Source organism: Corythoichthys intestinalis, chromosome 19 (genome assembly GCF_030265065.1).
Source record: "Corythoichthys intestinalis isolate RoL2023-P3 chromosome 19, ASM3026506v1, whole genome shotgun sequence".
NCBI classification, from domain to species: Eukaryota; Metazoa; Chordata; class Actinopteri; order Syngnathiformes; family Syngnathidae; genus Corythoichthys; species Corythoichthys intestinalis.
Window position 1 is genome coordinate 25,042,919 of NC_080413.1, and position 16,426 is coordinate 25,059,344.

The window sequence follows — 16,426 nt, forward strand, 5'->3', positions numbered from 1 at the left end:
CATTGAACAGAACAGGAATGTCACTGTGGATATTGTGTTCGCATGTGTACTATAGTTAATGTAAATGTAAAGTTTGTGGGTTAGTGCATGTGTGCGTGAGAGAGAGAACAAAGGGTTACCTATGGTTTATCTGTCATTACTGGTTGTTGAGCGCATAAATCTATTTTTGCTAACAACGCTGGAAGAAATGGGGTGTGTGCGTGGGTGTATGTGTGTGTGTACAGAAAAGGTTAAGCGAGGTTAAGAACACCATCAACTCAACTTGGCCCTGACTAATGGGTGTGTAAAAGTGGGACAGAGCAGAGGAAAGAGAACAAGAGAGGAAAGATGGAGGGGATTTAGAGGTGAAAGGGAAGCTTTTCAAGGGCATGATGCCATTGGAAAAGAAAATACTGTATCACATGACAATGGAGTTTGGATAAGGAAGAGAAACAAAAATTCAGAGAGGTGGCCAAAGGAATGTGACACAGACAGTAGGGATACACGCACATTGTGGAACATAGTAGAGGGTATAAGGTCTTTCCAGTCATCACAGTTGGTGACATTGTCAGTGTCATTATCACAGTTTTAGTTCTGATAGCTGTGTTAAATATTTTTTCGTTGCGGAATTCAAATGTGATCTGTTTTTCTCTATTAGAACAGGTATATATTTTTTTTACCTACAGTATGGATTTGCCAAGCTGTTACTGACACAGCAAGACATCTAATTTGTAAACTAAATAGATAAAAACATAATAGCATCACATCATCATCACCGCTCTTGCGTTGGGGCTGGTCTTCCGTCCCCTTGCGTAGAGCTGACCAGGTGAGCTCGGCCCCTCCAGTACTGGCGGTCTTGTGCCAGCAGATATGCATCCTTCAAGGTAACTCCGTGTTGTTGGAGGTCGTCCATGATGTTGTTAAGCCATCGAGTGCGGGGTTTTCTTCGTGGTCATTTCCAGCCTGCAGCCTTTGGGTCAAACACCAGGATGGCTCTTGTCGGATGGTCAGGAGGAAGACGAAGAACATGCCAAGCCAGCGGATGTGGCACTGTGCAGCCAGGTGGAAGGCTCTGGGCTGATTTGTCCGGGTTCGAAGGGTTTCGTTGGGGATTTGCTGGAGCCACCTGATGTTCTCGGTGATTCTGAGAGCCCTGCTGTCAAAGCCGTGTATTCTTGCGGCCACTGTCTTGTTTAAGGGCCATGTTGAGGAGAATAGATTCGGAGCTTCGTCTTCCGTGAGATGGCTTGGTGCCGCCAAAGTGGTTTCCAGAGAGACTGCAGGGCAGAGGCTGCCAGGGCTCCCCTGTGGAGAATCTCTGATTTAAGATCCCCGGTATCAGACAACGTGGACCCCAGATAAACAAAGCTCTTCACAGGCTCTACGGTGTTATCGCCAAGCAGGATGGGGGTGGATCAGGTCCCTCACCGATATGCATGAACTTGGTCTTGGTCCAGCTCATGTGGAGACCAAGCTTTTCTGCCTCTTTGCTGTATATAGTCAGAGCGTCCCTCAGATGGTTGTAGGAGGTACTGAGCAAGATGGTGTCATCAGTATACTCCAGGTCGGTCATTTGGTAGTTGCCAAGGGACGCAAAGGATTCTCACTCACAGACCCTGCACATCAGGTGATCAATTACGCAATTAAACAGGTCTGGAGCAGCTATGCAGCCTTGGCGGACACCACTGAAGATGGGGAACCAGTCAGTCTCGGCCGTTGACGCAGACACAAGCAGCCTGAAGAGGGTCGTGCTTTTCGGGGGGGTGCCAATCCACAGTGATGAGTGGTGGACTTTATCAAATGCAGCCTTGAAGTCTAGGAATCCAGTGCCAAGATACTGGTCTTTCCGGAATTCATAGACTTTCTCAATGGGCAGATAGACGGTGGAGATGTGATCTGATGTGGAGCGGTTAGGCATGAAGCCAGCCAGCTGGGGGCGGCGGCCACTTCTAATTGCTTGGAGAGCACGGGTCTGCAAAATCAGTGTGAAGAGCTCCACAGTCATGCCTATTTCTTTCATATTTTATTGTGTGTCACTATTTTAAAATTATAATAAAACAGGCACATATATTAAGTACAGTGTTTTTCATGTAATGTAAAGAAAATGGAGATCCTTTAGTTCAGGGATCTGCAAGTCCGATCCTCGAGAGCCGCTATCCAGCTTGTTTTCCATGTCTCCCTTCTATAACACACCTGAATCAAATAATCAGGATCGTTATCAGGCTACTGCAGAGGTTTCTGATGAGCTGATAATTTGATTCAGGTGTGTTAAAGGAGGGAGACATGGAAAACATGCTGGATAGCGGCTCTCTGGGACCGGACCTGCAGACCCCTGCTTTAGTTCAAAAACTTGACGTGATAGGGAAAAACAGATTCGTTTTGGATTCTGCAAGCTAAAATATGTTAAAACAGGTGTCAGATCTTATACAATATAAATTGTGTTGCCCGTTGTAATTAGCAAGAAAAAGTTACTTAACTTCTCATCCATCTATAATTGAATAATTTTCTCATCATATTAAAAATATTATAGAGGCTTAGACTTCTTAATTGTCCATAGGGGTATTCGCTCGTTTCTCGCTTGAACCCAGAGGAGACTCCAGCTTAAGTTTAACCCTGACAAAGGACAAAAAATATAGAAATAAAATGGATTGATTGATTAAAACAACACAATAATATTATTAATATTGTTTTTGAGCAAATCATACTGACTAAAACATAGAACAAGAATCTCTGTTTGTTTAATTAATAGACTCTGTAGAGGTGGGTGAAGCCAAAATTTTTAGTAAGAGTAGCGTTACTTCAAAATAATATTACTCAAGTAAAAGTTAAAGTAGTCATCAAAAAATCTACTGAAGTACAAGTCATAAAGTAACTGCTTATATCTTTGTTGGATTTTTTTTTTTAACTAATGATATATTTTTATTGAGCAAGTTATGTTGTTATAATGCTGCTGTACAGTAACCCAATGCATAACCACGTTAAGCCAAAGACATAATAAATACATCATTGAAGTTTCACAAAAGAAAAAAAAAAAAACATAAATGAGGCATTATTCGTCTAAAGAGCATGAGTGCCCTCTGGTGGAGACAATATTTCCAAGTTTGAATATTGAAGAGTTCCTTCATAATTACTATTTTGAAATTAAAAGGATTATATCTCTGGTTTTCTGTGGTCAATCGTTGCCAAATAAAAACTGGGAAAGAGGTTTGAATCCGCGCTTTCGAGTCATGTCAGGGCAGCAGCTCCATGTCAAATACTTTATTTTTTACGGTGCCTTAAAGACGCCACGTGATTGAACAGGCTGGCATGATCGGAAAGATTGCGTCTGATTGGTGTAATGGAGTCATGTGAATATTGTTGCGACGTCTCATTGGTGAAATTTGTACCACTCCTCTGGAAATAGCATCGCTGGCAAAAATAAATAAATAAATAATAATAATAATAAATCTATTATGTAGAATAAAGAGGAAAAATCTTACGACTCTTGTGTAGCCCAAAATAGCTGAGTAAGAAAGAGTAGCGTTTTTTCTTCACAATTCTACTCAAGTAAAAGTAAAAAGTTTAGCTTAGTAAAACTACTATTAGAAGTATACTTTTCTCAAAAAGTTACTCAAGTAAATGTAACAGAGTACATGTAAAGTGTTACTACCCACCTCTGACCAGAAAATAAAAATGTGATTTCTAATGACCTGATTTCACAATGTGTAGGCAAGGCAAATATATTTGTATAGAACAATTCAACACAAGGCAATTCAAAGTGCTTTACATCACATGAAGATCCACGATAAAATGCAAGGTATGGGTGATACTTAGTTCTCTTTGGATATCTCTATTATTCTGCAATAACCATTCATGTAAATAACAAAAATTTGGTCAAAGAGAGTGTTCTATTTGGCTCTACCCAACAGAGATTAGGGTTGTACCATACAGCACTTTGTTACAGCTGCACTTGTTATTTAAAGTGCTCTAAACATAAAGTTGAGTTGAATTCAAAAGCTTTTTTGAAAGGTGTCAAATGTGAAAGACAGCACTGAGTGTTCCATCTTTCCTGAAAATGTAGTTAGTGTGCAGGTTTCCTCAAGCATGTCAGTGTTTGATTTCATGCTTGTGTGTACATGTGTCCTCCACTCACTGTGCAAATGTATGAGTCAATTCATGTGTGGAAAGAGTGTGAGTCTTTTGTCTGAACGTGTGACAATTGACGCTCTATTTTGTGTGTGCGTGCGTGTGTGCAGGCAGCACAGCGAGAGCTATGTTGTAGCTACATCTCGGTTCAATTTGTCCCCCGACCTCAAATTGAAATTCCATTTTCAAGTGGTAAATTGTCTCCCACTTCGCCCTGTGGCACACAGTGAATTAAAATTCAAATGAGGCTGACCTTGCACCGCTGCTCTCTACCACCTTTCTGTCTGTCTCTTTCTCTCCTCCCTTCATCTCCTTCTCTCTCTTGCTGTTCTGCTCTCTGCCCTCTCATCTCGTCCCCCTATTATCCTCTCCTCAGCGTTCCTCTCATCTCTTGTTATCCTTTCCTCCCTGCTTTCTCTACTCCGCTGCCACCTCCCTGATTTCTCTTTCTAGACCCACACTCAACTCCACTTTCCCCTTTTGCAGCTTTTCTCTGCTCTTTAACTCTCACACTCTTCAACTCACCAACTTTGTCCACACATATTTGCAGTGATTCTTCTCCTCTTTGCTCATCCACAAAGGTTGAACAGACTTCCAGTTGTAGTTTAGTTTCCCATTTGGTGCACTCCATTCAGTCAGGTGTGATCGTTGTAAATTCTTCTTCCGCATATCTGCAGATTCTGCTCTTCACTTAATTTTGGGAACGTCCTCTTTTATTAGCTAGAACCATATCAATTGTTTTTTTCTGACATCTTCTCAGATGCCACAAGATGGTGCTCTAATAGAAGAGTAGTCATGCTACAATCCCTAGCAAAAAGTATGGAATCACCAGTCTCGGACGAGCACTCACTCAGACATTTTATTATGTCGAACAAACTCAGATAAAAAGCTTGAAAAAATAATGAATTAGTTCAAAAGTACGACTCCTTGGCATTCAGAAACACTAAAAGAAATGAATGAAAACATTGTAGTGGTCATTAAATGTTACTTATATAGAGCAAGTGCAGGGAAATAAATATAGAATCACTCCATTCTGAAGAAAAAAATATGGAATCACTCCATTTTGGGTAGAAAATACAGACACACCCAGTCAATTACCTTTCCTTTAATGGGCCCCTATCTCAGATTAGATCTGCTCATTATTCAGCAGTTAAAAACAGTGCAGTTATCACACCTTGGAGGGTTGCTGGACCAAGTGGATTCGCAAGAATCATGGCCCCAACAAGAGAGATGTCTCTTGAGACCAAGGAGAGTATTATCAAACTTCTTGAAGAACGCTACATGTATGGTTGCCAGAGATGTGGGCTGTTCACAGTCAGCTGTATCAAAAATCTGGACCAGGTACACACAGCATGGCAAGGTTTTTAAAGTTAAGCATACTGGTAGACCGAGGAAGACATCCAAACGTCATGACAAACAACTAAAGGCCATATGTCTTGAAAACAGAAGATGTACAACAAGACAAATGAAGAACTGGGAGGAAGCTGGAGTCAAGGTATGTGACAGAACTGTGCAAAATCGCCTAAAGGAAATGGGATTTTCATGCAGGAAGGCTAAAAGGAAACCATTATTGACACTTAAACAGAAAAAAACAAGACTACGGTGAGCTAAGGAGAGGCAATCATGGACTGTAAATGACTGGATGAAGGTTATTTTCAGTGATGAGTCAAGAATCTGCATTGGACAAGGTGATGATGCGGAACTTTTGTTTGGTGCCTTTCAAGTGAGATTTACAAATATGACAGCCTGAAGATAACATTAAAATTCCCTCAGTCCGTGATGATATGGGGCTGCATGTCAGGCAAAGGCACTGGGGAGATGGCTGTGGTTAAATCTTCAATAAATGCACAAGTTTACATTGAAATTTTAGACAGCTTTCTTATCCCTTCAATTGAAAATATGTTTGTCATTTTCCAAGATGACAATGCATCATGCCACAGAGCTAAAACTGTTAAAGCATACCTTGGAGAAGGACTCATCCAGTCACTGTCATGCTCTGCAAATAGCCCAGATCTCAACCCTATTGAAAACCTGTGGTGTAAATTGAGAAAAAAAAAAAAGTCCACAACAAGGCTCCAACCTGCAAGGATGATCTGGCAACTGCAATCAAAGAGAGTTGGCACCAAATTGATGACGAATACTTTTTGTCACTCATCAAGCCCTGCAAGCTGTCATTAAAGCCAGAGGTGGTGCAACTGAATACTAAAGATGTGTTTTGATTGTTATTTCTTTGTTTGTTTCTAATGATTCCATATATTTTTCCACAGAATGGAGTGATTCTACTAGTATATTTATTTCCCGGCACTTGCTCTACAAAAGTAACATTCACCACCACAATGTTTTTTTTTTTTTCATTTCTTTTAGTGTTTCTGAATGCGAAAGAGTTGCACTTTTGAACTAATTCGTAATTTTTTTTCAAGGTTTTTATATGACTTTGTTCCACATATAAAATGTCTGAGTGAGTGCTCGTCCGAGAGTGGTGATTCCATACTTTTTGCTCGGAGTTGTACAAATGTAGAACTACTTTCCAATTAGACACGTCTTTGGCGCTATCTTCTGGCATTTACAATTAGAGAAACTACAGTATGTTGGAGTGACATATTTTGACTGTGTCATACAATTTGTCAGGGAGGACATGCTGTAGGAAGCCACTTTTAAAGATGATGCACAAAAAAGCCATCTTTGTTGAAAACAAGCCAATTAAAAAAAATATTACTGAAGCCATTTAGCATGACATGACGCGACCAAAATAAACAGATTTGGTTCAGATTGTGTAATTGTGTGATGGCAGAAAGGTGAATATTACAATGACAAGTAGTCTTGCCTAGAGCGGCACTTAGGTTTTGGACACACTGCAGGTCAATTTTAATTCATTCGCTTATATAAGGCACTTATCCAAGTAGATAATTGTTGTTGTTAATGTTGTCATTGTTAATTGTGATAAGAATTAGATAAAATAATTTCTCAATTTTTATGCTTACTCAGTGTGAAACATGGGCCTGTTTAGATGAACACAAAGCCGATATCCTGGCAGGAATCTTCGTCAACAGCTCTCTTTAGCAATGTCTTTAACATCTTCGTCAACAGCTCTCTTTAGCAATGTCTTTAACTGCATCTGGGCCGAGCATCTTGCTGACAATGGATTTGCAGGCAGGTAGTATTGATGTTTCCGTCACAGTGTAGGACTTTTTGGATTTAGCAACAAGTTCAGCAACAAGGTAACTGGCTTTGAGGGCTTTCTCATTATCTTTGTAGTTTTTGCCCAAAAAGTTGCCTGTTTCTCTGTGTTTTCACAAAGGCGAACAAAATAGTCCATCGACTTGTTTTGAAGCAACTGTTGGATAGCTGCCCGTGTCGCGTTCAAAAACTGCTTGGATTTTTAGTCGTCAGGCAACTTGCGGTTCTCGACAATGTATTGGAATAAAACACAGCGGGAGGATTGACGGTCTTCACATATGGATAAAATGGAATGGACATTTGACGAATCTAATCAAATGATGTACAGTAGACGTGCTGGGGTCCACATTGTCGCTGACAGCAAGGTGGCTTTTGGCTGGAAATCCGAGCAATTCTTGAAAGCAACACTAGCAATACCTCGCTCATCTGCACACAACTGCAAACTTCTACCTACTTCTTCATTCCGATAACGTTAAAAAAAAATGTGACAAAAGATAATTTCACACCTGACAAACTCTCACGGCACACTACTGTGCCACGGCCCACCAGTTGAAAAACACTGATCCATCCAACACCTCTCCAGGATTAACGCATGTCCAAATGAATATAGACTACACCTTGAATGGCCAGTCAGTCACAGGAAACATGACAGAGATGGACACCCGTTCAGACTCACAATTACGATGTAACTGAGAGGAAACTGAACCCACTTTGCCTGCACCGAAATCATGCAAATGAACATCTGTTAAAGGACTATGATTGTTAGTATTCGGATCTGTGCAATTGTCCTAAACCTCCATAAACTAATTAACAAATGGAAGTGAACCTGAACAAACTCAAAGGTTGTGCTGATAAATTATTATTCATGGGAAATGGCTGTAGAGTGTAAGCAATCTTCAACAAATTGGCTCTTTAGTGTTGTGCTGTTGTTGAAATTGATCCATTTCATCTTCATCACTATCTGGTGGCCCCCAGTGCATTGTATGCGTGTTATATCATGGCCTAATCAAGTTCATTCCCTGCTCGCTCTCTTAGCCCTTCCTCTCAGTGATGCTGAACAAAGGCTCTCTGGAGGTGTTGGTGTTTACGGGAAGCCACAGTCTGCGTCGTGTCATCAGACGGCCCGAGCAAGGCATCTTAAGTGATGGAAGAGAACATTCGCTGCGCATCGAAAGATTACCTGGCAGGTTAGTCTGCTAGCTTGTAGCATGTCTTCATCTGTTACACAGGTTTTTTTTTCTTACTGTGATGTATATCCAACAAAATGTAGGTTGAGCAGTGAAGTGACAAACATTCACATTCACAAAATGATTAGAGTCCACAGTACCTGTATAGAAGTCAGCTGATTTGTTTACTACATAAACCATGACTGTCCATACCTCAATATACAGTATAAATCTCTACATTTCTTCTGTCATATATCTTGTTTTAAATATATTTGGGGTCTCCATTAGATCTTTTGCAGTTCAAGTGGATGAGGAGGCAAAGAGGGAGTCTCCACTCCCCAATGACCAGCCAATCATCTTGCAGCGTGTGTTCCTCGGTGGTATTCCTTCTGAGGTGGAGCGAACATCCAACAGGGCCAATGTCCCATTCCAAGGATGTATATGGAATCTCATGGTCAACTCTGTGTAAGAACACCCAAAAGCCATGTCAACACTTATTACAACTTAATCACTTGCAGAAAGGGAAACATGTTTTTCTATTTCAAGTAATTACATTTTTTTTAATTACATTTCTTGATGTTCACCGGAGCCCATTTTATCGCATCACTTCACTTCATTAGTCCTGAGATGTTCACCTCAGCCTTTCTGCGTGAAATCTCAGCAGGACCGCATTCATTATGACGAGGACAATGTAGCCTTTGTCGCTTTTTGCCCTGTCTGCAGTAATAGATCTGTCTCACTGCATAAACATATTCATGACTATCATTGTGCCTGACTGTCCATCTCTCACCTCACTTCACCCCTATTAACCCATCTCCCCATGTGATGCCTTCTTGTGTCACGCTAGTCCTTCAGACTGTCTATGTATTTTATGTATATTACAATTGAACACCCCTGTAGAATTGCTGTGCATTGCCAAGTGCAACTTTTTGATTATACATGTATAACAGAGCTGAATGGGAAGTTGACACTGTGAATGATTGTGGTTGAAGGAATCTGACCTTTTAGCCAGATTGCCTGAAACACGCTAGCCGGAATCGCCGGGACTGCGCTAGCGCAATCCCAACGACCGGGGCCGGCGGAATGCCGACAACCCGCAAACTCCGCGCGTTCACCTTAGTCTTAACCCCTTGTACTGACTCCATTTTAAAAGCTGGAAAAACGCTTCAAAACACAAGTTGACACTTTATTCCAAGTTGGCAGCAATCATACAGCTCAGAGAAACCCAGGCGAGGAGGCAAACTGGATCCAGGGTCACCATACCACAAGTCAACAAAAGATTCCTGAGAAAAATGACAAAGATTAGTTTAGCATTCAGTCTTTGAAAGGCTCTGGTAAGGCGGGCTGTGGTCCAGAAGAAGGGTGTGTTTGGGCGTTATTTAGGATTATTCTCTATGTGGACTGGGCAGGAGGGTTTCGGGCATTACTGTTGTCAGGGCAACGAGAGTTGAGCATTTTGCCAACTCAGCGCCATGTGAGTGCTAAGTGTCAAGTTCTCAGTTGCGGGTTCCTCGTTATCAGATGTTCCTTGTGGCAAGGCAAGGCAAATTTATTTATATAGCACAATTCAACACAAGGCAGTTCAAAGTGCTTTACATCACATGAAGATCATAAAAATCACATTAAAATAGGACGTAAAAACAAAGACAATCGAAATAGGAAATAAAATTATACATAAAAATCACATTTAATCACGAATAGAATAAGAAAATGAATAAATAAAAATAAATACTACTACTACTGCTAATAATTGAATTCAGCAATGGAGATAACCACAAGAGGAATAAAAAGCAAATCGATTGAAATATGTAGACAGTTATGGATGCAGTGCTAAACAAAAGCGTTTTTAGCCCTGATTTAAAGGAGCCAGAGGTTGCACTAGACTTTTTCGTTGTCTGTCATTTTGACTGACAGGGTCATAAAAATCCGGTCATAATCTATTTTTACCCGTCACTTAAATTTTTAAAATGATGATAATGACATTGTGGTGACCCTTTGTTTGGCATAATTCACCTTCCGTACTTGTGTGTCCATTTGGCCGAGCGTGTTACCGGCTACGACAGTCACGTGACAGAGACACTTAAGAGCCGCGCGCGGTCCCCTCACTATTCACTCGCTCTCGCTATATAATTGGCCGAAGAGTCGAAATGCTCTCCCGTGAAATGCCTGTTTAAAAATGTTCCCGTTGTTACTTCTTGCGTTCGCTTATAAGGGCCCATTTAAAAAAGGAAAAGCGATGGATGATACTACACACAGAACGTATTATTAACAAATGTTAATAATCATATAGCGAGAATAAGGAACGTCACTGACAAGTGCAGGTCCCCGCGAGTGGATAGTGAGGAGAATAGGATAGTGCGCCTACAGCTAACAAGACTCTTAACATTGCATACCGCTTCAACATATTCAATAGTATTTAGTTTTCATTCATTTTAAATTAATATTCTGTCCGAACAAGGTTAACAGAGAATCCACACCGTGCCATCACACATCAAGCAGATGAATATGTAACTTTTTCTCCGCAGTGACAAAAACAGCTGACTCTGGCCCCAGTAGGTACTAGGTAGCCTACCATATGTAGCATATGGAACAATGAAATTAACAGTTCACCTGCTGTGGCCTGAACGTAGTCTCACACTTTCCTCCTGGTGCGCATGGACTTGAATTGCGTGCCCGCTTGTGCAGTCGCTGTTTTTTCACCTCTTTTATCAAGACCATCGTCGTTTTGGGGCTTTTTGAAGAAACTTCGGACACTCAGTTGCCTTGACATTTTTCAGAGTAAGGCCAACGACGTCATGCATCAAAAGAGACAATAGCTAATTAATATGCTCACTCGCCACCCTGTGGTCTGGGGTGTGAATTGCAACCGGTCAAAATGACGGATGGACTTCAGTTTTTTCCGTCACCGTTTTAAAAAATCGGTCAACGACGGAAAATATTCGGTTAACGCGACCCCTGAAAGGAGCTAACAGTTTGAGCATACTTCAGATCTTCAGGTAACTTGTTCCAGAGGTAAGGAGCATAGTAACTAAATGCTGCCTCACCCTGCTTGGTTCTTGTTCTTGAAACGTACAGGAGACCGGTTCCAGACGACATTATGCATTTACTTAGGGAGACTAAGAGATTATAACTATGTGGAGACACAGAAATGTAGAGTTGTGTGTCATCTGCATAGGTGTGACAGGAGATGTTTTACTGTTCCATAATCTGAGCTGGGGGAAGCATATAGATGTTAAATAAGAGTGGTCCAAGAATTGACCCTTGAGGGACTCCACACGTGAATTTGGTTCGTTCTGACTGATGGTTTCCGATTGACACAAAGAAATCCCCATCATGTAAATAAGATGTGAACCACTGAAGAACAGTGTCAGTAAGCCCTACCCACTGTTCCAATGAATAGTATGTTGTGATCAACTGTGTCGAATGTGGCGCTGAGATCCAATAGTAGCAGAACAGATGATTTGCCTGCATCAGTATTGCAACGAATGTGCATTTAGGACTTTGATAAGCACGGTCTCGGCGCTGTGTTGTGGCCGAAATCCAGACTGAAATGAGTTAAAAAGATTGTTTTGCATCATAAAAACCTGGATCTGTTCGAACACAACCCTCTCGATAATTTTCCCCAGGAATGTCAGATTTGATATGGGCCTATAATTACTAATGGTTGAGGCATCCAGATTATTATTTTTTTATGGAAAAGGTTTTATTACTGCAGTTTTTAAAGTCTGTGGAAGCTCTCGACAGAAGAGAGAGAGAAGTATTTATAATCTGAAGTACGTCTGGGGCTATGCAATGAAAAACACTTTTGAAAAAGTTTGAAGGAAGGGTGTCAAGGCAGCATGTTGTGGGCTTTAATTTTGACACAATTTCTGTTAAAGTGGCATAGTCCAAGAGGCTAAACTGTCTAAGATTGACATGGGGGACATTTTGTGAGGCATTTAGTGTAACAATTGTTAATCTGGAGTTGCACACCCCGTCTTATCTTTAGTATTTTGTGTGTAAAGAATGCTGCAAAATGCTGGCAAGACAATATGTCCCGCCATCTAATCTGGACTGTCCAGAAGAGCTGATTGCAGGATTTGGTGGTGCAGATGTGGGCTTGTAGATGTCTTGCCAATCACCTGCTTGTCAGCGTCAATCTTGCTCAGTCAGCTGCATGACTCGTGCATTGAGGTCTCGTGGTCAGAAGGGGTCCTGTGTCTGTTCTGCCCTTATCTGTTCATTGACTTGGCGCTGCAAATTCTAATCATTTCAAGTCCAACTGTTCGTAATATCAAAGATATTCTGCCTGGGTGTGTGAGAGTAATACAAACAGTCTAACATTAAATACGACAAAAGATACTATTCCCTTCATGGTCCAAGAAAGTTTATGAAAAGTTCACTGACATTTATTTTTTTTATTTTGTTAATTACCTGCATATATCATGTTGTTTTCCTCAAGTTTTAGGTTATTCAAATGTGTCTCCGTCATTTTGACCCAGTAGCTGTTCTTTAAACACACTTCTTGTCCCTTTGACAGTCTGTCAGACTTCTCTCAGTCCGTGTCCTTTGAAAATGCTGAGATTGGACAGTGTCCCAGCCTTGCACCGCTCCTTCCTCTTCCTTATCCAACAGAAGAGGCTGAGAAGGAAGTACCTGCAACCAAACCGCCAACTCCCGCCTTTGTTACATCGCCTCCTGAAGTTCCTGCCGTAAGTGATCAAAACTAACGACACATTTTGCATTCAATGTCCTGTCTCTTATCATTAATATTTAAATATCGAATAATATTGTGAATGCGACTATCACCATATCATAGCTCTAATACCTTATGTAAAATTGGTTGTCTGATCATTTTAGTGTGCAACAAGGTTTGTACTAACATTGCACACTCTATAATGTAATTTTAGTTATGAAACAATGTCCACAAAAAATATGAACCGCCACAGTCGGTGGCCTGGGATAGTATCAAAACTAAGGTGAACACATGCCCTCTTAGTCACACGCTGATTTTCAAGGGATGTAATGCAGCCATGGCCTTGCTGTGTTAGCTTAGCTCTCCATCACACCACACTTGTACAGCCCATTAACTGTTCTTTATTGTCCGTTTAGCCTTGAGCCACTAAACTCCCTCTCTAGCAGCCGGTGCTGGGCTGTGAAGTCACACTGATGTGCAAGCTAACTGTGCATGCCAGCTATGCTTTATGGGCCTGCAGGAGTCAAAGCAGTAGCTGCCTGCGATGCTAAGAGGCGGCTAGACAGTCAGCAGTTTGTCTTGTATCCAGCACCTTGGCATTTAGATACATTACTGGTTAAAACCTTGATGTAGCTCACAGAAATATGTACATCATTAGTTGTCTGAAGAAGATTTGTACAGATTTCACGTGAACTATTTCACCCTTTTTATTAAAAAGAAATAAAGAAAGAAAAAATATAATTCTGGAGTCATAATTGTTATTTAATAACAATAATAATGGTTTGGCATTATAAAACGGCCTCCAGGAAAACCAAGGGCATAGATATTTTATTTTTTATTTCTTAATTATTTACATTATATACCTATGGGTCTATGAATCCCAGATGACTGCTAGAGGCGGTGCTTTAAGCACTGGATTTACTTAATGACTCATGCACATGTATAGGTTGAGATTTTACTGACAAAGTCCAATTTGACCATCCGCTGCAGCTTGTTAGTCTACAATATATAACCACTGGTGTCGGAAGTCAAATCCGTTTGATTTATGTTGAGCTTTGGTCAAGTGTGTTGTGAAACATTCTGCTTATTGCATTGTTTTTTTATTTTTGCTGCTTTTGCATGTTTTTGTTTGTTTGTTTTGTTTTGTTACTAGCATTCGCCATATACTGTCATCCACGGTACACCCTCGGCCTTTTTAGATTCACGTGCCCCATCCCCTCACTCTGCGTTATGCCATGATATGCCACAATAAACTTAGCCAGACTTTAAACGGATCCACAGATAGAAAGACTTGTCATTCTTAAAAAATAAACATTATTATGAGTTCAAATAATTTGATATTGAAACCCCTCTTGATGTTTTTGTTTTCATACAATTTGTCAAATTAGTTTAACTAGTAGGTCGCCATTGTTGTTGACGTCGCAGGGCGGTGACGTCACATGGTTACGCTGCCGGGCTTCCAGAGTATGACTCCCGTGACATAAAAATGTCATCTGTTCAACTCTTTCAATTTCAGTCCGAGAAGAACATTAATGAGCATGAAAGCACTGTTGATATTTCACAAAACGAGCAGCAAAAGCAAAATGAACAGGAAAGACGAGATGAGACATGATTAGAAAAAAAAAAAAAAAAAAAAAAACTGTTTTGCCAAAATGAGCTACACCAGCGAAATGTCTACAAGAGGCGAATTTGACACCCAAAGTACTACCGTGCGCTATCAACTTGTATTGTGTAGATGCATACAGACAGAACATACTAAAGATTCCTTAAGAAAATACTTAAACGTAGTAATATCAAATTAGGGTGGTTTAAATATGCTAAGTGAGTAATGTGGTCAACAGATCAACAATCTGCTTTAAAGCTACCGCAAAACAATGCTTAAAAGTATGAGAGGGAAACACATGCAAAAAAAAAGACAATAAGAATAGTGCACAAGGCTAAATACCTCGAACATACAAATAGACTGTTCTTGGAATCCAAGCAGTTAAAATTCCTGGATCTAGTCAAATTCAAAACGGCCATAATCATGTTCAAGGCACGGAAAAACGCATTACCTGGAAATATACAAGTTTTGTTTTCAAATAGACAAGGAGGGTATAATCTGAGAGGGGAGTTAAATTTCAAAAAGCAATACCACCGTACAACAAAAAAGAGTTTTTGTCCTTCAATTTTAGGTGTGGACTTGTGGAACAAACTTACTGAGGACCTAAAGAAAACCGCTAATTTGAGCATGTTTAAGAGAAAATACAAAGATCTTGTTTTCTGTAATTATAGAAATGAATTATAGTATTTATGTTGAGAAAATGTTGAGTGATGCCAACAATTGTTCTTTAGGCATTATTGAACTGTTGTGAATTGTATTTGTTTTGTCTGATTCATACTGATGAGTATGTAGCGGACAAAGGGGTAGGATTCATATAAGTTTCTTTCTACTCCTTTTCGAATCTTATGTTTTGTTTGTATTCTTGTATATCCATAATGTGATGCATGTTTTCGAAATAAAATTCAATGAAAGGCAATGAAATAGTAGTAAAGACTCAATAAAAACTCAAATAGTAAGTACTCGTCGCTTTTAACCAATGTGCGCATGTGTTGGATGTCTCACCCTGAGAAGGAATTGCAGTAACCTGGTAGTATTCGTCGAGTGACAGTGACAATCTACGTCATCACCCAGAGCGTCCATTGCAGTTATAAAAACATGGCGCTCTCAGAAGGTCAAAACATATACTAAATATTAAAGATTTTTAAATCAATGGTAATATTTTATGTGTTTTCTAATAACAAAATTTGGTAAAAGAGAACAATTGTTGCTTATTAGAGCCTACAAGTCTTAAACTCCGAGGTCAGAGTATAAACTTAATCGAAGGAATGAAAAGACAACATTCATTGTTTTGTTTTGTTTTTTTACACTAATGCAGAAATTTATGTCACAACAGGAATGAGCTAAATTGCATTCTATTCATCATTGCATGGCTAATACTGCTGTTTATTGGAGTTGCTACATGTGCTTCATGGCTGTATCGTTAACCCCATTCTTCCCGCCCCCTGATGAATGACAGGAGCCCACAGCAATTGTTGCAGCTGCCACCACAACCTCTGCTACGCCTACTTTTGCAGAAGCCCCGCCCACTGCTGACACGGTATACACACTTGCACAGTTGACCATACTAAAAATGCTTTTTATTAGAAATTGCACAATGTAATGCTATCCAGTTTTAGTCGTATGAGATATGGAAGTGCCGTACGATTCTTCTATTGAGCACAGCGGTAGACTTTTTAAAACTTTTTGTCCTGACTTAGACAT

The 16,426-nt window shown here is 40.3% G+C and overlaps 1 protein-coding gene across 5 annotated transcripts in view; it reads left to right on the forward strand.

Annotated features, from left to right (window-relative positions):
* lama2 (laminin, alpha 2) overlaps positions 1 to 16,426 on the forward strand; it is a 338,873-nt gene that overhangs the window by 308,844 nt on the left and 13,603 nt on the right. For all 5 annotated transcript variants that reach the window (XM_057822981.1, XM_057822982.1, XM_057822979.1 and 2 more), the window contains 4 exons: positions 8,317 to 8,468; positions 8,736 to 8,912; positions 12,967 to 13,138; positions 16,182 to 16,262. In XM_057822981.1, coding sequence (XP_057678964.1) covers positions 8,317 to 8,468; positions 8,736 to 8,912; positions 12,967 to 13,138; positions 16,182 to 16,262 — 582 coding nt within the window. The remainder of the gene's footprint in view (positions 1 to 8,316; positions 8,469 to 8,735; positions 8,913 to 12,966; positions 13,139 to 16,181; positions 16,263 to 16,426) is intronic.